The 24,013-nt window shown below is 46.7% G+C and overlaps 2 protein-coding genes across 2 annotated transcripts in view; one reads left to right on the forward strand and one right to left on the reverse strand.

Moving 5' to 3' along the window:
* The window catches only part of LOC107296214 (rab GTPase-binding effector protein 2-like), a 59,519-nt gene extending 45,436 nt beyond the window's left edge, over window positions 1-14,083 (reverse strand). The window contains exons 1-5 of the mRNA XM_015825564.2: window positions 14,065-14,083; window positions 13,785-13,865; window positions 12,941-13,068; window positions 10,891-11,036; window positions 10,505-10,655 (exon numbers count right to left, since the gene is read on the reverse strand). Of these exons, the coding sequence (XP_015681050.1) occupies window positions 10,505-10,655; window positions 10,891-11,036; window positions 12,941-13,068; window positions 13,785-13,865; window positions 14,065-14,083 (525 nt within the window). The remainder of the gene's footprint in view (window positions 1-10,504; window positions 10,656-10,890; window positions 11,037-12,940; window positions 13,069-13,784; window positions 13,866-14,064) is intronic.
* A 6,176-nt stretch (window positions 14,084-20,259) lies between these two features.
* The window catches only part of LOC114923266 (testicular acid phosphatase homolog), a 33,761-nt gene continuing 30,007 nt past the window's right edge, over window positions 20,260-24,013 (forward strand). Inside the window, exons 1-2 of the mRNA XM_029286007.1 lie at window positions 20,260-20,268; window positions 21,968-21,988. Coding sequence (XP_029141840.1) covers window positions 20,260-20,268; window positions 21,968-21,988 — 30 coding nt within the window. The remainder of the gene's footprint in view (window positions 20,269-21,967; window positions 21,989-24,013) is intronic.

A 24,013-nucleotide genomic window follows, 5' to 3' on the forward strand; every position in this document is an offset into this window, starting at 1 on the left:
GCTCGACCACGTCAATCCTCTGGGGTGTGGGTGGACGTTCTGATTGTAAAACAGACGCCATAAAGTCCTTAGCCTTATTAATCGAATTGAGCCTGTAGCGTTTGCCAGCTATTGTTACAATTATGCCCACCGGTATGTCCCATCTAAAATTTATTTGTCTGTTCTTCAACTCCTGTGTCAGAAAAGCATAATCTCTGCGTGCTCTAAGTATTTTCGCTGGAATTTCTTTTAAAAGAATAATATCTTGATTCAAAATCTTAAATCTCTGTTGATAAAAGAGCTGCATTATTTCATTACGTCTCGACTTTCTTGTAAAATATATCACTATATCTCTAGGTAAACTTCTTTGTCTTGCAATCCAAGAGTTCACCCTAAAAACACGCTCTATTTCCAGATAGATTTCTTGACCACACGACAAAGCATCCCCAAGTGCATCTGCAATTACTTGTCTTAAATTCTCCTTTGGATCCTCAGCCAATCCACGAATCCGAATTGCAAACTCCATGTCGCGAAATTGGGCGATCAGCACATCACTCTTAACATTTTCCAGACTCTCCTCTACAAGCTCAAGTCTATGGTCACTTCCTTCTGCTTTTTGCTCATTCTCTTCCACCCTTTCTGCTATTGCGTCCACGTAGTCAGCCAAACCTTTAAAAGCAGTTGCCACATTCACACAATAGTCATCCTGCTTCTGTGCTAAATCTTGCTGTTGTTGTGATAAATCCAATTGTTGCTGCGATAGTTGATCAAATCTATTTTGCATTTTAACATCCATCTCTTGAAACATCTCAGTCATTTGCTTAATAGTAGCAGCCATCAAATCCTGCAGCTCTTTACCGGAGGACGGTGGAGACGAAGAAGATGGAGGGTGTGACGAGTGGGAAGTTTTTGAAGTTGGCTGAGGTGTCTGGGTCATCGGAGATGTATATTTTACAATCGAAGGCACAGTTTTTTTCGAAGCCATATTTGCAATAAAGTCCAATTTGTTAAAAAGTCTTATAGGCAATTCAGCCAAAACAGATAATGTGCCGCTTAAAAGTAGCAAAAGTTCAAAGCGGAAATCACTTTCACTTCTTGCTGAAAAGTATCAAGCCATCGCCATTTTAAGTTCACTTTCCCTCAATCCAATTCAAATATAGGGAAGAACATATTATCCAAGTTAGAGTATAGTCCAAAAAATACAAAACAAACTTCCAGGGTCGGTTCGTCTGCTTACAAGGCAAACTCACTGTTAGCTTTAAGTTGCAGCGGTGGCGGCGGCTTCTAGCTTCGCCGCGGCGAAGGCGTCCTGGATCGCGGAGAAGCCCGGGGCTCCGGAGGAGTTCTCACCTACATCGTCCACAAGGGACGACTCGGGAACTCAACTCCTACCTCGGGCAGCTCACCTATCCCCCTATGCCCAGGGGAAAGGTATCAGGCCGTTTGACAGCTGATGCAGGCTGTCAAAACGGCTTTTACGCAGAAACAGGCGGGAGCAGCAAACAGCTGCGTCCAGCGAAGTCGCCTGCCACCGGAAGTCTCCCGATAAGAACTATTTCTATCCCTGAGAAATGCATAATCTAGGACTGAATTTTTGCCCATCACGTTACTCCAATTGAGGGGCAAGAATTTTATTAAGAAGAAAAATTGGTTTTGCTGGTTTATCTTGAGATGCTTAATAACATTATCTTCCTTTACTTGGCAGTGATTTACTTCTTATGATCAGTATTAAAAGGTACAGTAAAGCTTCTTTAAGGTTAAGCCCAATTCCTGGTGATGTCCTAGATACATCCATGTAGTTTGGAAGTGATTTGCCATTGCCTTCCCCCAAGATAGATTTTCAGCTATACAATTTAACATACAATCTTGGTATCTCCATCTAAGTACCAACCAGGTTTTGCTTTGCAAAGCTTTTCAATATCAACCTAGTTGCTGACTTCATTTTTCTTCAAATTCCTGAGCATCATCCCGTTCAAGCCAGACAGGAAGGCAATTTTGCCTTCTCTTGGAAAATAGCAAGTTACTTCAGCTACCCATTGGAAATATTGCTAAGCTTTGTCTCCATTTATTAATCTAATGCCACTTTGAAGCCATTTATGCTGCACACCGCTTGGAATTAAATTCCTCAAATTAATTCTTGTGCAAATAAAATCATTATCAATCCAATCATTCACCTGGTCTTTACTCTTTTAAAAAGTCCACACAGAAATTAAAAAAAAACAATTTCCACAATCTTTGATATTCAGTCACGAGTGCCAATGCTTTAGTAGCCAGAATAACACTATCCATATACAATAAACGATATCAGCTAGCCTGGCAGAACTCTGTGGTTTATAGGAGGACCAAAAAAGGCCCTTGTTAAAATAAATAAATAAATAATGTGGTGGCCACAGAATACCCAAACCTGCTGCAGAAAAGGTTATAGGAGAGAAAGTGAATGGAATTTTCAGGTGAAAACTGTGTTAAGTGGCTGAATTACTAATTAGGAACAGTCTTCACGGCAACATCACAACAATGCATGCATAGACTTGCAAGGTGCCCTTAGCCCTTTCTGGGTATATGAATGGGTACCCCTCTCCGTTCCCCAAGATCCCAAATCCTATTACCATGACTGGCACAAATCTTCCTTTTCAGTTGGATATCTATGAGATCTGAGAACTGTCGCAAAATGAAGGTATGCTCTGTGGCAGGACGGGAAGCCATGGCGTGAAGCTCCCGCTGGGCCAGTCTGCTTGAAAACGCTGGACCAGCCTTCCAGGAAAAAGAAAGTCAGTGAAAGACCATTGAGTATTGGTTGTCCAAGGAAGTTTGTAAAAATGAAGAAGAAAATAGGGTTCTCTCCTACTTAGCCCTCTGCCCTGTTAGATGGTGGACAGTGAGCTTCAAGGACTACCTATGAGCCAAAATTCATCTCCTCCAAATTCCCAATGCTCTACAATTATAGGAAACATTGCTGCCTTCATTTAATATATTTTCTTTAAGCACTGTAAAAGACCTGAATGCATGTCGTTGGTTAGTGGAACTGTTTGCCTTCAGAAGCTGTGGGTGCTCCATCACGGGAGGCTTTTAAGAAGAGACTGGACAGCCATTTGTCTGAAATGGTATAGGGCAGGGGTAGGCAACCTTGGCTCTTTTATGACTCATGGACTTCAACTCCCAGAATTCCTGAGCCAGCACTGGCTCAGGAATTCTGGAAGTTGAAGTCCACGAGTCATAAAAGAGCCAAGGTTGCCTACCCCTGGTATAGGGTCTCCTGCTTGAGCAGGAGATTGGACTAGAAGACCTCCAAGGTCCTTTCCAATTCTGTTATTCTGTTATTGTTGGCTCCCACCATTTCTGGAAATTAAAGTCTACCTTTCTCCAGCACAGGAGATGGAGAATCCACCAATGGGTTTAGACTGTGTTCCTGCCCAATCAGATCAAGTCAGCCAAACCTGCTACGCCTGTCCTGGACTAGGGTGTCCCAGTCTCGACTTGATCTTGCCCAGGACAGACGTACAAGTTTGGCTCATAGGCAGGTAGATCAGTCCCATTGGTGGATTTTCCATTTTACCTCAGTCTTCTGAGCAGCGCTGGGATCAGCACTGCTTCAGTCTGACTGTCCAACACCCCAAAAAAAATTTCTTGCCTTTTTCTAACTGAACGGAGGCTTCCGTTCTCCCTCTCTCCCCACTGGCAGAAACGCCTGAAAGCCTTCTGCCTCTCTGGCAGAACGGAGCCTTTCCCTTCTCCCCGTTCACCTCAAACAGCACTGGGCTCAGTGCTGCAGCTTTCCCTTCATACCTTCATCAGGGATCGGCCTCTCTCAAATCTTTCATTCGTCGGAGCCTGTGGCCGCAGCTCCAGCAGCCGAATGCACGCGCCAGCTAGAGCGGCCGTTTGGCGCTCGCGCGCAGTTGGATCGTGCTCCGGGGAGTTTGCTCATCCTTAGGACTCGGCGGCCACCCTCTGGGAGGTCGCTGACTCACCCGTTTCGCAGGAGGGCTCCTCAGGTGGGAGTGCAAGTCGGCCTCACCCCTTGCTCGCGCCATCCGTTCGGGGGAACAGTCCTCTTTGACGCGGCCGCCATTTTGCGGACCGCGTGGCTCCCTAACTGTTAAGCCAAGAGACGCGACGGAGGAGGGGGCTCCCTCCTCCGCTTTTCTCAACCACCCAATTCCTCAGGTTTTTCAGCAGTGGGGTGGGTAAGATCCTTTTCTCCCCGCATCTGGAGTTTAAACGCTCGGCACAGGGGAGCTAACCCGGACCACGGCCGCCATTTTGGGAGGCCTTCAGGGCCGTTCTTTTCTGGTCTACAGGCCTAGGTATTTTTAGCCCTCTGTAGGCCGCACAAAAGTGGTTTTCTCCTTGTAAGCCTCTGGTTTTCCTTAAAGGCACAGTACCACTCCCATTACGTATTTTTTCAGTTTCCTCGATCTCAGGAGATATGTCTGAGGCATCGGAGGATCGGAGATGGGAACTTACGTTCCGCAGGACCCATCAGGTGGCGGCGTGGGCTATTAGGGCAACCACTTCAGCATCCTTTTTTACCAGGTCCTCTCTCCTCTGGCTCCGACAGCTCCAGGCCAGGACCCCCCCGGAGGATGTTCGCACACATCAGGACCTGAGCAAGCTAGTAGTGGCAGCAGAATATGCTTCCGATGCCACTCTACACACCGCCAGGTTTTCTTCCAGGGCCATGGCATCCAACGTGACAGCACGTCACATGCTCTGGCTAAAACACTGGCACGTTGATGCTAAGTCCAAATGGCGCCTGGCAGCAGCTCCGTACCAGGGCAGTAAATTATTCGGGGAAGACTTAGCGCCGTACCTGACTGAGAACAAGGACAAACGTAAGGTACTTAACCATCTTACCAGACGGGCCGACAGACGGGCCAACCCTTACGCCTGGAGGCAGTCCTTTCGGTCAGGAGTTAGTCCCAGCTATACTCAGCCCAACCGTCCCTTCGCAGCCAGGCAGGACCGCCCGGCTGACAGGACGGCTTCCAGGCCCAGGCAAGAATTTCAAGGCAAATGGCCCTTTCGAGAGGGAGGACGCCCATTCTGACAGTCTAAGTGACTCTCGGGCGGTCCCTCCCATAGGGGGCAGGTTGTCCCTCTTTGCCCACCAGTGGGAGGCCACCACCACGGACGCCTGGGTCCTAAACACCATTCATCACGGCCTGTTCCTGGAATTCATTTCCAGCCCTCTGGGGCGCTTCATATCTTGCCCTCAATCAAGAAATTCCACAAAGAGAGGACTCTTGAACATAAGGGCCATAGAACCGGTGCCGGAAGGTCAGAGAGGTCGGGGATTTTACTCCATCCTCTTTGTCGTCCCCAAGTCCTCGGGGGGATGGAGAGCGATCCTGGACCTCAAAGGTTTGAATTATCATCTTGCATATCGAAAATTCAAGATTCAAACGCTCCAGTCCATCTTGGGCAGCGTAAGAAAGGGAGACTTCCTGACGTCCATAGACCTCATGGAAGCGTATCTCCACATTCCCATCTCTCTCGACCACCGCCGGTTTCTAAGGTTCACTTACAGTATATGGGTCACCATTATCAATACAGGGCACTCCCGTTCGGCCTGTCTTCAGCTCCGAGAGTGTTTACCAAGATTCTGGCGGTACTCGCCGCTCACCTGAGACTGGTGCCGGTCAGGGTCCAATGCTACCTGGACGACATCTTAATCCAGTCGTCGTCAATCCAGGCCGCCCAGTCAGACCTCAGGCTGGTGATAAAGGTCCTCCAGGACCACGGATTCTCGGTAAACTTTCCCAAGAGCCATACAGTTCCCACGACCAGGCTATTGCACCTAGGCGCCATCATAGACACAGTAGGATGCCGGGTCTATCTGTCCCAGGAACGCCGGGACAGTATCCAGGAGTTGGTCCTCAACATATGCAGAGACCGGACAGTGACGTTGGCCATCCTCTCCCAATTACTAGGGAAAATGATATCGGCCATAACGATTGTTCCATGGGCCAGGCTACATTCCAGGAACCTCCAATGGTTCCTACTCCCCTTCCAAGGGCAGGGCACCAGCTCCTCCAATCGAAGGGTAAGAGTCCCTCATCAGACCTTGCGATCTGTCAAGTGGTGGCTCTCTCCAGCCATGACCAGAGGGTCCTCCTTCAAGGAACACAATCGACTCACTCTCACGACCGACGCCAGTCTGTTCGGTTGGGGAGTGCACCTTCGGTCGCAGTGGGCCCAAGGCCGATGGTCCTGCTCAGACCTGAGGCACAACATCAACTGGTTGGAGCTCAGGGCCATATACCTGGCACTCCGTCACTTCCGCAGCAAGGTCGCGAGGCGTCACATGTTGATCCTCACAGACAACGTGGCGGCAAAGGCCCATGTGAACCGGCAGGGGGGTACCCGATCCCATGCCCTCATGACCGAGGCCCAATTGTTGGGCTCCTGGGCAGAGGCCAACCTTGCCTCCATCAAGGCCGACCACATATCAGGGGAGGCGAACAGACAAGCAGACTTCCTGAGCAGGTCGACAGTGGACCACTCGGAATGGCGTCTGCATCTGGACCTCTTCAGGGAGATCTCCAACCGCTTTGGCTTACCGATAATAGACCTGTTTGCCTCCCCAGCGAACTCTCATCTACCGAGGTTTTTCTCCCGATTCCCATCCCTAGGAGCGGAAAGGGCGGATGCTCTCCAGAGTCCGAGGACGGAGGGACTGCTCTACGCCTTTCCTCCTCTCCCTCTTATTCCGGCGGTCGTCCACAAGCTCCTTCAGGAGAGGGCGGAGATTCTTCTAGTGGCCCCATACTGGCCGCGGAGACCATGGTTCGCCGATCTCGTGAACTTCTCCATAGCACACCTGTGGAGGATTCCTCCGGATCGCGTCTCGCTCAGCCAGGGAACCCTGCATCATCCGGATCCTCAATGGCTCCAATTAGCTGCCTGGCACTTGAGCGCAGGATCTTATCCCAGGAGTCCTGCTCGCCAGGCATCATTTCCATGATCCAGGCCTCCTGACGGCCTGCTACCAACCGTATTTATGAGGCCACGTGGAAGAATTTCTGCTTGTGGTGCACAAACCATCACTTGACTATATCGGACTTGACGATTCCAAGAATCTTAGACTACCTTCTAAAGGGTCTAGAGAGGGGCTTAGCACGGAATACGATACACAGACAAGTCGCAGCTCTCTCCACCCTACTTACCTGTGACACCGCGACATCCCTAGGTCAACACCCATTGATTCGCTCGTTCATCAAGGGTGCCACAAACACGAAGCCCCCTGGGGTGCATAGGTATCCCTCTTGGGAACTGCCGCTGGTTCTTCAGGCAATCACCAGGCCGCCCTTTGAGCCTCTCAGGACGTGCGATCTGAGATCCTTATTTCTCAAGGTCGCCTTCCTGGTGGCACTCACTTCCGCACGACGGATATCTGAGTTAGCGGCACTTTCCACCAGGGATGACCTATGCATCTTTCACCGGGACCGAGTGGTCCTTCGTTTGGACCCTACCTTTATCCCTAAGGTTAACTCCCTATTCCACAGTGCTCAGGAAATCGTGCTTCCAGATTTCTGCCCTAATCCATCTCATGATCTGGAACGGCAATGGCACCTTCTGGACGTTCGTAGGGCGCTCCGTTGTTACATCAAACGGACGGCTGCCTTCCGCAACTCTGAGGCCCTCTTCGTTTCCTTCCACCCTTCTTCCAGGGGTCGGAAGGTGTCTGCCTCCACGATTGGTAGGTGGATCAGGGCGTGCATTGCGGGGGCGTACCAGTCCGATTCCTTGCCGGTTCCACGTCGGGTCACGGCCCACTCAACGCGCAGTGCAACTACCTCTGCGGCATGGGCCACTCAGGTGTCCATTGAGGACGTTTGTAGGGTGGCTTCATGGTCTTCACCCTCGCCCTTCATACGACAGTATAAACTGGACAGGTTCGCCTCTGCAGAGGCCTCCTTTAGCAGGAGAGTTCTCCAACAGGTGGTACCTCGAGGCGTCACACCGGGCCTGTCTGCTTCCCTCCCTCAGGGACAGTAGGCTTTGGTATGTCCCATTGGTGGATTCTCCATCTCCTGTGCTGGAGAAGGGGCGTTGTCTTACCTGAACGCCTTTTCTCAGCACGGAGATGGAGAATCCAGTCCCACCCTCTCAGGTCCTTTAGGCCTAGGGTTAGGTTCTGTGAGCCAACACGTCATACTGTCAGTCAATGGCTTCGGCCACGTCGAGACTGGGACACCTTAGTCCAGGACAGGCGTAGCAGGTTTGGCTGACTTGATCTGATTGGGCAGGAACACAGTCTAAACCCATTGGTGGATTCTCCATCTCCGTGCTGAGAAAAGGCGTTCAGGTAAGACAACGCCCCATCTTAAAGTTGTCAAGTTTGAGAAACACTGCAGCAATGCAACCGTGCTCTGAAATTTATCTTTTAATCCAGGAAATCTGGAAAGGAAGGTGAAGATTGCTGCAGGGAGGAATGTTATGGCATCCTCAACAGGCAAAAACAGAACAAGGGGCAAGGATTTACCAAGGAGGACAACGAGAAAACACAGCCTCTGCTTGATAAACTGCCCTAGAGGCATTGCAGTCAAGTTGCAGGAAGCTGGTGCAGTACCACTCACAAAGCAACACCAAAACAGCTCTGACAGAACATGTAAGGGAGTGTTCAGTTTGCAAATGTTGATAATTACACATCAACCCCTCCTCCTCCTTAGGTTTCAAACAGGTTAATTATTAACTGTTACCATCAAGCTGGACTGATTTTTGGAAAACACATTTTCCAAACACCCTTGGAAACTGCAGACTTAGCAGTTTGCCGACAGCAAGAAAAGATTCCTCTTGGTTGCTACCCAATGAGCACGCTGTCCCTATTGAAAACTTGGCAAGCAGTTGCCATTAGAAAACTTTTGTGCTTAAGACTAGCTTTGGAAATACAGGTAGCTCTCATTTAGCAACTCCAACGGGGCCTGGCAATTCAGTTGTTAAGTAAAATTGCAACTGGGCTCATCATTTTCCTTTCAGCTTTCCTTTGCTTTACTGACCTGCAAAGGTCACACATGCAAGCATTGGTCCCAAAGTTATTTTTTCATCACTATTGTAACTCCGAATGGTCAGTAAACAAGGTAGTCACTAAACAAGAAGTACTTGTATTATAGACAGACAATCTTTTTGAGTTCATTTGGAAGTCTGAGAGTGTGACATGGACATACTAACAAAATGGTTGTTGTGGAGAAGAGAAATTTATGTATTGCTCACTGGTAAAATAGCTGCTATAATCTGTCATAAACTGTATAGCAGAAGACAAATTGGTGACAAAGCTTTATACTATCCTTTCCAGTTCTCTCTGGGATATTCCTTACCATTCTCATCTTACTTGTATTATTTTATTTTATTTATTTCAGTTCATTTATTTCATTTTTTTCCTGGACCAATACACACACTTTCACAGAGAGCACTGGGTTGAAGTCGACTATTTTTATTTTGGTAGCAATGATGATAATGTGTGATAATAATAGTTATTAATCTGTGCCTTTACAAAGGTGTGGTACAATTCCGAACAACCTAGTAAAAACTCCGTCCAATAAAATTAGTTCATGAAATAAAAGTCAAAGCAGTAAGTACATATTCACACTCACACAGACCAAACACAACAACCACACACAGGTTTCAAACAACATTCTGCAATACCCCCCATTAATTCCAACAAAATAAGAATTAATGTAGGAATAGTTAAAGAGAGGAAGGTGGGATAACTTTTAGAGGGGGTTTTAATTATATTTTAATTAGATTAAATTTAAATATTTCCTTTTTAACTAATTTTTAAATTTGTAATGTTATTTGTGTATTTTTACCCGATTGTTAGCCGCCCTGAGTCCGCAAGGAGAAGGGCGGGATATAAATTTAATAAAATAAATAAAATAAATAAATAAATAATCAGGCCTCATTGCAATTAGATACTTATAGATATAGGTGTCTATGTGTATGACTGCCGCACAGATTGATTTAATAAATGTATAGGCCATCCATTTCATATACGGTGATACCTTGGTACTCATCAGTTCCAGGAGGCACGATGAGTACCAAAAACGATGAGTACCAAACAAATTTTTCCCATAAGGAATAATGTAGTAAGTCACAAGGCAGCCGACACCGACAAGTTCTAGCTTGTGCATTGAGTACCAAATAAACAATGGGTACCGGGATGACATTTTCACATCAAAATGCATTGAATACCAAATTCAATGAGTTTCAAAGCAGTTGGGTACCAAGGCACCACTGTACATAATTCTGGGCCGTTAACAAAGCAAAGTAAAAACAATAAAAGCAATAAAAGAATGAAAAACAACAAAAGAGGGGACCCTAGTGGCCTTCTCCATGATCCTGGTTGAGCTCTATCATCTACATCAGTGTTTCTCAACCTTGGCAACTTGAAGATGGGTGGGGGATTCTGGCAAAGCTGCCATCTTCAAGTTGCCAAGGTTAAGAAACACTCATCTAAGCTCCCTGAGGGTGGGGGTAGCAAAATGCAGAAATAAAGGACAAGACAGGCAAATAAGCTAGACCTCACCCCAACAGCAAAGCGTGTGATTCGAGCCCTGTCAGCCTCCTGGACAACCTCTGCATAGTCCAAGGGATCCCCAGTTTTTTCTCCATCAGTCACAATCACCGGGAACCTCTTGGCATTGCTGCGAGCGCCTTTCTGAGGGGTGAACTGTTCCCTAATAAATAGGAGAGGGAGAGGGAGGGAGGGAGAGAGACAGAGAGACTGAAGTGCCATTGCCCACTTCCTTTTCCAGACCCGTATCCTGGTCTAGCAGCAGACATTCCAAGGGTTGAGGATTCTTCCATGGCCATGGCTCCATGATAGGGGATGTGAGCCCTGCCTAGACCCAACCAAGCAGGAAGGAGCCCAGACCAGGATTGGGGAAGAGGAAAGGCTGCCCAGAGACCTACACAGCTTTCCGGATGGCAGTGGCCGTGTGGGAAGAGCCATGCAGCTGACGGGCTTCTTGTAGGATGGAGTGTAGGTTTCGGTCATTTTGGAAACTTCTGAAGTCAAAATGCTCCTGAATTTTGTTGGAAAACTGCAGGAGGGAGAACTGAGGAGGGGAGGAAAAAGAGGATGAATGAGAAAACAGCCATCTGGAATTTCTGAACAATTCATATTCATTTATTAATTAGCTGTGTTCCCACAACAGGCAAGGTCAGCCTTGCCCAAGCTGATGCTTTTTGGATGATTTGTTAGATCATCCCTGAACTCTTATGAATCCAGTTCAAATTATAATAATAATAATAAAGTTGGAAGGGACCTTGGAGGTCATCTAGTCCAACCCCCTGCTCAGGCAGGACACCCTATACCATTTCAGACAAATGGCTGTCCAGTCTTTTCTTAAAAACTTCCAGTGTTGGAGCATTCACAGCTTCTGGAGGCAGGTTGTTCCACTGGTTAATTGTTCTGTCAGGAAGTTTCTCCTTAGTTCTAGGTTGCTTCTCTCTTTGGTTAGTTTCCATCCGTTGTTTCTTGTCCTGCCTTCACGTGCTTTGGAGAATAGCTTGACTCCCTTTTCTCTGTGGCAACCCCTGAGATATTGGAACACTGCTATCATGTCCTCTGTCCTTCTCTTCATTGAACTAGACATTCCCAATTCCAGCAACTGTTCCTTATATGTTTTAGCCTCCAGTCCCCTAATCATCTTTGTTGCTCTTCTCTGTACTCTTTCTAGAGTCTCAACATCTTTTTTACATCGTGGTGACCAAAACTGGATGCAGTATTCCAAGTGTGGCCTTACCAAGGCATTGTAAAGTGGTATTAACACTTCACCTGATCTTGATTTTATCCCTCTGTTAATGCAGCCTAGCACTGTGTTGGCTGTGATTTTGGCTCTTTTACTGTTTGGATTATACTTCCAGTTCAGGTTATTTAAGTGAATCCATTTTATCCAATGGAGGTTTTTTTTGCTAGAAACCAGAAGTAAATGCTGCAAACCGGCAACAACCATCAAAAATCACAAGCACGTGACCAGGATGCTGCAAATGGCACCAATGGTGAGCCAGTTGCCAAGCACCAAAAATGAATTCACATGACCAGAGGAAGGGAGGGTGGTATGCAGCCATCATAATTTTGAAATCAGGTCATAAGTCAAGGACTATCTGAATATCTGTTGCAATGGACGCTGATCCCCTAATGCTCCATGGTCTGGTTTTCTTTCTTTCTTTCTTTCTTTCTTTCTTTCTTTCTTTCTTTCTTTCTTTCTTTCTTTCTTTCTTTCTTTCTTTCTTTCTCTCTCTCTCTCTCTCTCTCTCTCTCTCTCTCTCTCTCTCTCTCTCTCTCTCTCTCTTTCTTTCCTTCCTTTCTTCCTTCCTTTCCTTCCTTCCTTCCTTCCTTCCTTCCTTTGTCTCTACAAACTAAATTGTAAACCTTTTAGGTCAGAGTTCCCCAACTTTTCCAGCTTGGCGGCCCAGAAGGAAAAGGAGCAGCAGGGAAATGCAAATGGGCCTGTGCACAACAGCAGCAGTAGCGTGTGTGCGCATGCACAAGTGGGTTGCTCGCACCCATGATGCATGCGCTGATGCCTGTGTGCATGTGCAAATGGGCCGCCGGTGCCTACGTGATGCGGCAGTGCTAGCGTTCCTGCGCATGCGCAAATGGGGCCGCTAATGCCTGTGCAGGGGTGCTACCATTAGTGGGGGGGGGGCTTGCCAGTTATTCCCAGGGCCCGGTGGCCAATAGGCCACAGCCCGGTACCAGGCCGCGGACCATAGGTTGGGGACCCCTGTTTTAGGCAGTTCTTTTCTTTGCACCATTTCTTATCATGGCTCACAAAGGTATCCCTCTCCTCCCCAAGGTCTATGATGGGTGCCTCAACTGTCTTGTGAAAGTCCCGCTCAGAAGAACAAAGTATTTTCCCATTACTGCATTCCATCCTGTTTTATTTGGCTTCAGAGAGCAATCCATATTGAAAAAATTATCCCCCTTACGCGATTCTCCATCCCTCCAACTGACCAGAGTATTTTCAAGAAAAGTTTTACTGAAGAGTGCGACAAATAATTTCTGTGAAAGAAATTCCACAGATCGAATGCTGCTTGACCCATCGATCAGTAACACAAGGTCTCGGGCAATATTTGGACACTCTGGAAAGAAAGGAGCAAAGGGAAGACTCTCATTTCAGAATCAAAGCTATCCTCTACTGTTCTCAACTTATCACAGCCAATGTCCAGCTGAGTGCCTCCTGAGTATTTTAGTAGTTTCCTAACAAACAGAAATTCAACTGGTGATATATTTTTTTCATCTCAGTATTCTACTCCATTGTGGGGGGAGGGAGTCACAGGCTGAAGTTCCAGGTCCATCAATTTTAAAGGTACTGTCATTTTGCCAGGGGGGAAAACGCTGGCAACATCCTTTGTGATTTTTATAAAAAAATCTCTTTCCAGAATAATCCTAATATATCTGAATGAGCAATAAAGAACTGCATTTGAGTACATAGAGAATGCCCCTTTTCATGACTTTATAATCATTATTTTGCTTTCCAAGTGGGGTTGATAGAACCTGGTTTTACCCATTTTCACTAACACTGAACCCCCTTTATTTCTAATCAATATAGAGCTAGAAATTATGGATGGCAATTCACTATATATAGCTTATACCCAAGCTTGTCTTCAGAAAAATCTAATTTGTTAACAAAAACTGAGGTTTCTAAAACGCTGGATTTAAAACAACATACTCTACAAACGTTAATATAAAAAAAGAAATGTTACTTATTTTCAGTGAATCTAAGAGCTCTCCCATTTAAAGATAAATTATAACATTTATAAAATGCAAATTTTCAATTTTTACACTTATTGCTTACCCTGATTTTCTGGCTTTCTCGGGGGAGCTGTTGTGGTATCCACAGAAAGAGCATCATAAAGATCAAAAATGTCTGTTGACACTACACAAAAGGAAAATAGTAAATCATTATCAAAAATATCAATGTAATTTTGAACAGAAGATAATATTTTCTAAGGCCAGGTGTCCTGCCCACGCAGATTAAATGCTTCACTATCCACGTGAGACAAGCAGAAGTTACTCAAATGAACAGATCAAAAAGGGATTACTTTAATTCACAGGAATTCTCATCAATAACTCACGATTAAAGCTGAGATACATCCGGAATACAATGGTAATCGGGATCCATTTCATTAGGTAAAAAGTTAGTGGTTTTTCCCCATCCTGCATACAAATCACATGTTGGCACAGAGCTTCCAAGCCACAGGGCTGGAAGCCATGTGGAGATGATACAAAAGGCACAAAGCCAGGAAGTACAGTCATAAACTTTGAAACTCCTCCCACTTAACTAGCTAAGCTATAACTACATTACCTATAAGCCATTTCTTAAGGAAACAGAATTTAACCCTTTAAATGCCAAACATTCTGACATACAGATCTTAAGCTAATATATGCTCTGGCCAGAGTTATACTGGTCCAGCACACTCCCCGCTTGGAAATATAAATTTCCACTACTAACTAACTAAAATAAGCAAAAAACATAGCATCAAAGCATGCAATTCTCATTACTAACTATTAACTAAAATAGGCAAAAACATGGTATCAAAACATGCATAACTATAAGGTAAATACAAGACATGCACAACTATAACAGAGATAAACAAGGTGTTACATCAAACAATGCAATCATGAGGTAAACACAATATACATAGTTTGAGGATCAATCTTCCAGTTCGGTCTTCTTCAGCAGCAGGACCAGGTCGGTGATTGGCCTGGTGTAAAGCCTTTTCACGAGAGTCTTTGAGTCACGATCTGACTCATGTGGCTTCATGATCTGGACCTCAACTTGGTGAACTAGTCCATCAGAACTGGATGGGGCCCGATGCACAAGTCCCATGGGCCAAGAGTTCCGATGGGTGTCCTTGTCTTTCAGCAAGACAAGGTCTCCTTCTTGTAGGTTGGGCTCTTTGGTCTTCCACTTGCGGCGATCCTGAAGGGTAGACAAGTATTCTTGCTTCCAGCGCTTCCAGAAGGTGTTGGCCAGTAGTTGAACTTGCCTCCATTGTTGTTTATACATGTCTTTGGGAACAAATTTCCCCAATGGTGCTGGCCAATCGCCTGTCTTCTGGGTTAATAAGGTAGCTGGGGTGAGGATAGTTGGATTTTCAGGATCCGACGAGACTTGAATCAACGTTCGAGCGTTGACGATAGCTGCTACTTCTGCCATGAGGGTGGTGAGGACCTCATGCATTAGTGTGGGTGTCTTAGTCATCATAGAGTCCAAGCTTTTGCGGGCTACGCCAATCATGCGTTCCCACGCTCCTCCCATGTGAGATGCATGGGGAGGATTGAATGTCCAAACACAATTTTGGGCCTTTAGGTACTTGTCAATGTCTGAATCTGGATGAATGCCTGCAGTTCCCTGTAGGCCCCTACAAAGTTAGTTCTGCGGTCGGACCTAAACACCTTAACTGGGCCTCTGTAGGCTTGGAATCTTCTTAGAGCATTGATGAAACAAGAAGTGTCCATAGATTTGATGACTTCAATGTGGACCGCTCTAATGCTGAGACATGTGAAAAGTACGGCCCAACGTTTGCTGTTGGCTTGACCACCTCTGGTTCGGCAAGCAGATACGGACCAAGGTCCGAATACATCTAGGCCTACGTTGGTAAATGGTGGTCCTGGGGTGAGGCGCTCGGGTGGCAGGTCAGCCATCAACTGGTGTTGTGTTTCACCTCATTGTTTATGGCAATGTAGACATCTGTACAAGACGGTGGCGATGCATCTTTTGACCCCCACGATCCAGAAGCCAGCCGCTCTGATGGCACCTTCCGTGAAGTGTCTGCCTTGATGATGGACGGTTTCGTGGTAGTGTTGAACCAACAGGTGCGTGACATGTTGACGGGCTGGAAGGATTATAGGGTGCTTGAAGTCTGAAGCCATCTCAGCCTTGTCTAGACGTCCTCCTACTCGGAGCAAGTTGTGACTATCCAAGAATGGGTTCAATTTCAGCAGTGAACTAGACTTTGGGATAGTCTTTCTAGCTTCCAGACCTTCAAATTCCAGTGGGTATGCATCTCACTGCACACTTCGAAGAATCCCTCTCTCGGCCTGGAGACAGCTGTCTGGGAAGTTCATCTCATGGTGCAGGAAACGAACAATCACTGCCACGCCTGCTACGAGAGGTCTCCATCTGGAGAAGCGTTCAAAGCGAGTGGGATCTAGGAAATAATGGAGAGACGATTTTTCTGTCTCCTTGATGTCTGTAGACAGGCAGACAATCTGGGCGGTCATTTTTTTGCCCTGACTGAGTGATTTGTTCGGTACCTGAGGTCGTACGTCGTCATCCTGATCTGGGTCTAGCAGCTCAAAGTGTTCTGGTTTTTCTGACGTCTGGCCATCTGGATACGCCAAAAGCTCAGGACCCTTTAACCAAACTGAGTCTGCCAACTGTGATGCAGGAATAGACCGTGTAGCCTGGTCCGCTGGATTTTGATCTGTTGGCACAAATCGCCACTGATCAGGGTCTGAGGATCTTCTGATCCTTTCCACTCTATTACTTACGTAGACGTAAAAGCGTCTGCTTCAATTGTAGATGTAGCCTAACACCACCTTGCTGTCTGTGTAGAAGGTGGTGGATTGTAACTCGAGGTCCATCACTTTTGTTATCAGGTCTGCTATCTCTACGGCTAGAACGGCACCACAGAGTTCTAACCTGGGTATGGTGTGACTTTGTAGTGGTGTTAGTTTTGCCTTTCCCATGACAAAACCAACGTTGTAACTCTCCCCGCTGTAGACTTTGATGTAACCTACAGCTGCAATAGCCTTCGTCGAAGCGTCTGAGAACACGTGCAGCTCCTTCTTCGTTGCAGCGGCTAGAGAAAGTGGAGCATACGTGCGTTGTATGTAGATGCTTTGAAGGCAACTCAGGGATTTGCACCACGTCTCCCACTCTTGCCTGTGCTCTAGCGGAAGCGGCTTGTCCCAGTCTGTGGTGTGTTGGGAGAGTGAGCGCAAAAGAAGTTTTCCTTGGACTGTTATGGGTGCAGCAAAACCCAGAGGGTCGAACAGGCTATTTACCGTAGACAAGACTCCTCGTGAAAGCATTGTCCTTTGCCGGAGTTCTAAAGGTGAAGATGTCCTTCTTCAAGTCCCAACACAAGCCGAGACTACGTTGGAAGTGAGGATCGTCTGTGCCAAAGTCGAGGTCCTTTAGACCTTTAGCGTGGTCTTCAGGATCGAAGGCCGCCAACACTTCTTCGCTGTTGGATGCAATTTTGTGTAACCTAAGGTTAGCTGCCGCTAACATCTGGCGTGTCCTTTTTATTAGGTCTATAGCTTCTGCAGGAGTGGGTACAGATTTTAAGCCGTCATCGACGTAGAAGTCCCATTCTACGAAGCGTCTGGCGTCGGCACTGTATTCGGCTTCACCTATACGGGCGGTGCGTTGCAGGCTGTAATTAGCGATTGCGGGGGAAGAACCGTTTTCAAAAACATGTACTCGCATTCTGTATTCGATTACCTGCTGGTTGTGTTGGTCATCGCTGAACCACAGGAAGCGCAGGTAGTTCTGATGATCTTCCCTTATGTAGAACGAATAAAACATCTGCTGGATGTCAGCCATGACTGCCACAGCTTCTTTTCTGAAGCGGATGAGCACTCCAAGCAGACTGTTGATGAGGTCAGGCCCTGTGAGAAGGACCTTGTTCAGAGAGATGCCTTGGTGCTGTGCACTGGCGTTGAAGACTACTCTTATCTGCCCTAGCTTTTGTGGGTGGTACACCCCGAAGAATGGTAGGTACCAGCACTCTTCATCTTTCTTCATTGTTGGGGCAGGCTCTGCATGTCCGTTCTGGAACATCTTTTCCATGAACTCTACTAGATGCATTTTCAATTCTGGTTTCTTGTTCATGACTCTCCTCAGGTTGTTGAGGTGAGAGAGAGCTTGCTCATGATTATTAGGTAGGCGCTGCCTGGGTATATGGAAAGGCAGTGGGGCTACCCAACTCCCTGTGTCATCCTGCAGACATTCCTTGTCCATGAGCTCTAGAAATTCTTTGTCTTCTATTGACGGGCCCACGTCATTGTCGTTTTCCCTGGTCTGGAACACTGTCGTTCCTAAAGCAGGCTTGGCCGTCGAAAGCGTGAAGTGTTCTTGGCATGGTTTTAGGTGGGAGGCTCTCCCAGTACTAAGAATGGAGGTCGCTGAGACGTTCACCTGGGTTGGGGTTTGCAGCTTATCAATACATACCGACCCTCCGATGGCCCATCCGAGTTCCGTCTTAATAGCTACTGGGGTACCTGGTGGACCTTTGACTCTTTCATCGGAACCAATGGACTCAGGGGCATCTCGTCCCACCATAAGTAGGATGTCGGCTTCAGGATCTAGGGGAGGGATTTGATCGGCTATGTGTGATAGGTGAGGTATGTGTCATGCCTCCGTCCGAGCCTGACTCCGAGGAAGATATGGAGTTCCCTGTTGAGGCCCAGGAGGGGGTGTCTGTGGCTTCGGAGGACTGTAGGGAGGAGCAGGCTGAGGCAGGCCAGGGCCCTTCAGGTTTGGAACAGGGAAGGCAGAGTTCAGGCGAGGAGCAAGGCCCCTCCCCACCTGATCCTAGAGCAAGGAGAGCAGAGAGGAGGAGGGAACAACGGAGGCAGGCTCACTTGCTCAGGAGGAGAGCATCCCGTCCCACTCCACAAGGCACACCTGGGGAGTAGGATTTAAGGAGACGCTGTGGGGTGGGACATTTGCCGGGAACAAACGTGAAATCTTGAGATAGTGTGAATTGTCCTCTTGTAACCTGGACACTTTGTATTCCGGACCAGTTTGTTTCCTGCTGCATGACCACAGACTACATTCTTGATCTCTCCTTGCAGTCTGCAGTTTTCAGTTTGCAGTTCACAGGCAAGCTGAGAGTTAAAAGGATTCTACGTTTTCTTATCTGTCTTGCCTTGAGAACAGTGTAAACTTCCCTGGCTGTTTTGTTTGAACTTGTGCCAGCATATGTGGGGGCTTTTGGGTGAACATTGGTAGTGATTAAAAAGAGTATTGCTCTTGCCAGCTGATTGCTTTGCCTCCGTTCGGGGCCCTGGGTCATCACAGTATGTTTCTTGCGGCCTCTGGTGTTGAAATTTCGCTGCGAACATCTGGTAAGGTCTCCCATTCCAACACTGGTAGCAACAGGAACTGTGAACTCCCGTCTATCGATTCTATGCGTAGTCCAGAAATTTTCCTCCCCGCCGTGCTCATTGGTACTGTGCACGTTTTTATTGTGAAATCCGTTAGTTCAGTCGGGAGATCAAAGAGGTCGAAAAATGCTGACTTAGCTATTGTGGCAGTGCTGTGTGCATCTAGTATGACGTACATCTTTACAGCCTCTTCTGGTCTCCCGTCGGGGTAGACTTTAGCTAGACAGATGGGGGAGCACGAACGAGGGCGCAGTGAGTCACCACATATTGCTGTGCAGTATGCCCCGATCGTTACTGGGTGCTCTTTGGAAGCACGTTGAGGCTCTGTCGTCGTGGGAGGGGTCGAGGTTGCTTGTGGTGGCTTCGTAGAGGGCTTCATAGAGTCTAGATGTAAGGCTGCCGGATGCTTGTCACTGTTACATAGGTGGCATTTCACCCTAACTGTGCAATCTTTGGCTATGTGATCCATAGAGTCACAGCACTTGTAGCATATCTTGTGCTCTTTGAGCAGAGCCTTTCGATCGTCCAGGGACTTCTTTCCAAATTCTCTGCATTTGTTTAGAGAGTGTGAAGATTTATGAAGTGGACAAGTCAGACCTTTATTGGATAGGCGAGGTTCGGAATAAATACTCCTCGGCAGTTGCTTGTCTGAAGTCTTCTTTGGCCAGTTCGTGACCTCTGTCTTGTGTACGGAAATAAGAGTTTTGCCCTTTGTGGCTTGGAAAGAACCCTTGGTAGTGCCAAAATTCTGACTGGTGCGTTTGGGTGCTGGAAGCGATTTTTCTGTGTCTTCAAAGTTGCTGGCATTATTGCACAGTTCTGCTTGGTTGGCTACGAATTCTGCAAGACCAGCAAAGGCGGGTGGTTCGTCTATACTCTCCAGAAACTTTTTACGTTCCTTGTTTTTTAGCTTGAGGCTTTGCATCATGCTATCGAGTGTTGGGTCACCTAGTTGTGACTGGATCCTTTCGAGATGGCGTTCGGAGTCGATCCATTGCCAGAAAAACTCTTCCCTATCATCTTCCAATGAGAGCGCACGTTTGGGGGAGAGCTCCTCCTTAGGCACTTGGTAGCGTTTCTGTAATTTCTCCCAGTGCCTTTCATGACGATTGCGGATGGTGTCCCATTTCTCCAACAGGTTCGACCGCATGGCTTCAGTAGGCTTTCTTTGTTGCCTCAGGTCATAGGGTATCTGGGATGTCTTTGGCTTCACTGAAGCTTGGACATCAGCCTCTGTGCACAGGTCAAGGTTAGCTGGTTGCAGCATTTCTCCTTGGCTGGCTGGTTGGGGTGGCTCATCTAGGCTGGTTGGTTGAACCCAGTCTTCTAAATCAAGGAGACACTCCGCCATGGCTAGGACAGGCTCAGTAAACTTCCTAGCTATTTTGAAGCGAATTCAGTGAACTTCGCTCTTTGACCACTAGGGGTCACTGCTTGCAGATCAGCCACCGGGGTGCTGTCTGTGGGTGGAGGCACCACTGAGGGGCGCTCTCTTGCGTACGTGGGTACTTCAGTGAAGTTCACCCTTTGACCATTAGGGGTCACTGCTTGTTTGAGTGATTGCTTCAGGTGAAGCGGACATTGAACTACGCCTTTTATCCATACTGACTGGATGCTGGCTTGCTGATTGGGGTGGGGTTGGAGGGCGGGGCACGTCTATGTAAAGCACTGGGAGCAATTCACTCCCAGTGCTGACTTTTTCTTTGCATTAAAGTTTGCTGGTCACTTGTTCCTTCTGTGTCTGGAGTTTGTCAGCAGCAGGCAGAGGACAGCTGACAGTTAGATTCCACCTAGGCGTGAAGACTTGTGATAATAAGCAAGGTTAATTTGCTGCTTGTCTCTCCTTGTACTGAGTAGGTCTCCTATGAACAGCTTATCTCAGCCTGAAAATGCTGATAAGTGGAATTCAAGCTTGTAATTTGCAGTTTGGCCACCAGAGGGGGGTACTGCATTGCCTTTGCTTGAGATGGGTTTTGTCTTGAAACAAATTCCTTTAATTCCAAGGGAAGGGGCCGTCTGGGATAGAATTTAGCCTTTTACACCCAGTTGCCTGGTTTTATTACTTTTTTATTACCCTCCCCAAAGGGGCCTCTGGAAGTTGGTGCTTTCTTTCTCTGCAAAGTGCCACAGAAGGGGAGGGGTTTTTGGTTGCAATTCAAAGTCACTCTTTTGGCTTTGCATAAAGGCACAGCTTTAATCAGAAATGCTGGTTCTTTGCAGTGACTTGGCTTTCAAATGCAAATTCAGCTAGCTAGCTTAGATTACAAGCAGGCTAAAAACAGACACACAGTCTTTCTGATTCCATGCAACAGAGAGGAGGGGAGGAGGGGCTTGATGGCTCTTTGCAAACGCTGTTAGCAGACAGCCAGTTAAAAGTCATGTGAAGAGTTAATTACAAAGGTTTCCTCTTCAAAGCAGTTAGCTAAGATGCACACACAACTCTTCATTGATTTTAGCAACACGGACATTAAGCTTTTCCCTTTACTTTGCAACGTTGGTTAACCGTTAGCAGACAGAAAATACTGCTTTTACTCAGCGAGGGAGAAGCATGCAATAATTCTTTACTTTAAAACATTGACTGGCAAACAGATTCAGTAGCAAACTGGTATTTTTAGAACAAACATAAAGAATATTTACAGTCCTTTACTTTGCCTGCCAGCAGATGCATGGAGCACAATTCATCTCTTTTTTACTTTGACGAAGAGAGAAACACGCATGCTCATCTATTCTAGTGAAAGGAGAGCAGGGATTACTGTTTTTACTTGCAAGGATGCAATCTACTAGCATTAATTCTTCACTTCATTCAAGCAGGACATAGAGAATTTTCACTAACTTTTTACTGTCCTGCCCATGCAGATTAAATGCTTCACTATCCACGTGAGACAAGCAGAAGTTACTCAAATGAACAGATAAAAAATGGATTACTTTAATTCACAGGAATTCTCATCAATAACTCACGATTAAAGCTGAGATACATCCGGAATACAATGGTAATTGGGATCCATTTCATTAGGTAAAAAGTTAGTGGTTTTTCCCCATCCTGCATATAAATCACATGTTGGCACAGAGCTTCCAAGCCACGGGGCTGGAAGCCATGTGGAGATGATACAAAAGGCACAAAGCCAGGAAGTACAGTCATAAACTTTGAAACTCCTCCCACTTAACTAGCTAAGCTATAACTACATTACCCATAAGCCATCTCTTAAGGAAACAGCGTTTAACCCTTAAGCTAATATATGCTCTGGCCAGAGTTATACTGGTCCAGCACACCAGGAGAGTGCTAACATGTATATATATATGGCTATATGCATAACAATTGTGTAAATGCATATATCTAAGAGAAGAAAAAGAAATTTAAAGGATCTGGTAATTTGTGTCTCTATTTCTCTATCACTGTGCCTATTAACTATTGTGGGAAGTCAGCTCCCCAGAGAAGGAAATATTAAAAGGGCAGAAAAATATATTTCCTCAAAAGTATTTTAAAAAAGCAGAAACCAACTTTGTCCCCAAGTCTCTGTCCCAAGCAGAAGCCAGCTCTATACAAATGCAAATGTAAACCATCAGAAAGGCCCCAGCTAGGAGATCAAGAAGACAGAGCCCTAAAATCTGCATACCCCACCTGAGAAAGGACATGATAGGATTAACTCACAAAGGCCAGAGAGGCACACCTAAACTCAGGTCAGAATACGTGACACATGAAATAGCCTCAAAGTTCATGCCACAGGAACAGGAAACTATTCCAAACAAAAGGCTAGAGGGGGTATAAAAACCTACTACCCATGTGCTCAGCCCTTCTTCCCTCTGCTCTTTCCTGCAAGAACCATCTTTCTGCCTCTTCAATAAACTGTAACCTTCTTCCCAAAGCAGTCGCCATGTTGCTTATTTATTCCCGGTTTGGATGAATCAGGATGAAGACTTTAATCCATCAATTTGGCACCCCAGAGATGGGACTCCAAGCTAACCTCTCCAATGGACTGAGACTGGTAAGCCCCATCTTGCCGGCAGCAGACCCCTTGTGTCTGTGGATGGGTTTCCCAGGCTCTGCCCATGTGGAGCCAAGGTAGTAAAGGGAGTTTTTGGGTTTGAGCTCAAGGGCTGCTTTGGAAAGAAGGTGAAGGTGAGTACCTCTAAATTTTAACTTTAAAGCCCAGGGGAGTGAGAGAAATGTGTGTATTTCTGTGTGTGTGAGTGAGAAGACCCTTTTCCCAATCACAGTTGGATTCTGCTCCTTCTGATCTTTCCTAGCCGCAGAAAGGATCTGTTCAAGTGGCAGATCCTGGAAAACATGGGGGTTTGGTCAGAGTGCAGAACCTTTTGTTAGGGAAAAGGGAGAGGCTGTGTGAAAATGAAACGGAATGAGTGAATGAAAGAATTGGATTTGGGCAACTAGCTGGTAAGCCCCTGTAAGCAAAGCAAAGCAAAGTTAGGAAATTAAACCCAGGGCAAGGACCGTCCCTTACCTCTGGAAAGCAAGCAGAGGTCGTCCCAGACATTTGAAGTCTGCAAACAGTGGTGGTGAAAAGTGAGGGTAAAGCCGGTAAGAGCGTCCCGTACCTTCTGCAGGGGAGCAGAAGCGTCCTCGACAGACTCATTTTTTGGTCTGAAACCATGGTGGTAGATCCCTAAAGGAGCGTCCCAGTACTCTGTGAGGGATCCAGAGTGCTCCATGGGTCCCTTTTTGACCCAAAACTGTGGTGGTAGGTGGAAGTCTCACTAGGAGGCTTTAGTGCGCCAGACCCGATAGAACCAAAGTGAACCCCTGCATATAAGGGAATAATGGGGTGTTCTAGTTTGAGGATCGAGATAGGCTCCCCAGTGTAAAGCTTGCTTGAGGCCTGGGATGGGAATCAGCTACCCATTCAGGCAGGTATGAAAAAAGAGATAGGTAAAAAAACTATATGT

Source organism: Protobothrops mucrosquamatus, unplaced genomic scaffold (genome assembly GCF_001527695.2).
Source record: "Protobothrops mucrosquamatus isolate PMUCROS unplaced genomic scaffold, P.Mucros_1.0 scaffold2689, whole genome shotgun sequence".
In the NCBI taxonomy this organism is placed as follows: Eukaryota; Metazoa; Chordata; class Lepidosauria; order Squamata; family Viperidae; genus Protobothrops; species Protobothrops mucrosquamatus.